This window comes from Trypanosoma theileri (assembly GCF_002087225.1).
Source record: "Trypanosoma theileri isolate Edinburgh chromosome Unknown TM35_Tth_19_V1, whole genome shotgun sequence".
In the NCBI taxonomy this organism is placed as follows: Eukaryota; Euglenozoa; class Kinetoplastea; order Trypanosomatida; family Trypanosomatidae; genus Trypanosoma; species Trypanosoma theileri.
In genome coordinates, this window is record NW_021639861.1 from 309,638 (window position 1) to 310,058 (window position 421).

At 48.7% G+C, this 421-nt stretch overlaps 1 protein-coding gene across 1 annotated transcript; it reads left to right on the forward strand.

The window, feature by feature from the left end:
- Nucleotides 1-9: 9 nt before the first annotated feature.
- On the forward strand, nucleotides 10-420 carry TM35_000192160 (surface protease GP63; the record flags this gene model as incomplete). The annotated part of the gene is made up of 1 exon (XM_029026714.1): nucleotides 10-420. A coding segment is annotated over one exon (411 nt), but the record flags the coding sequence as incomplete, so codon positions are not given.
- Nucleotide 421: the final 1 nt, after the last annotated feature.

Below are 421 nucleotides of genomic sequence, written 5' to 3' on the forward strand. Positions count from 1 at the left end.
CGCCTTCTCGTGAAGCCGTTAAAAGGGAGCTTTAAGGTTCCACAATATAATAAATCTGACACCTGTTCCCAATTCTCTGTCCCACCAGAGCACTACAACCCAGGTATATCCGGATACGACACGGTGATGTACGCAGCCGCCGGTCCGGAACACATGGAAGGTACTATGGCGTGGGGCGTCATGTGCGCAACTCTGACTGATGGTCGTCCGGTGGCAGGTGGTATTTATCTCTCCCCACGTGAAATCACCAATACCTCGCAAATGGTACGTGTTGTCGCTCACGAGATGGCGCACATCCTTGGTTTCGACAGAGAAGTGTTCTCTGCTAATAAAATGATTACTCTGGTGCATGATGTTCGAGGAAAGAGTAACGTTCATATGTTAACATCAGAAAAGGTTATGGAAAAGGCTCAGGAGCACT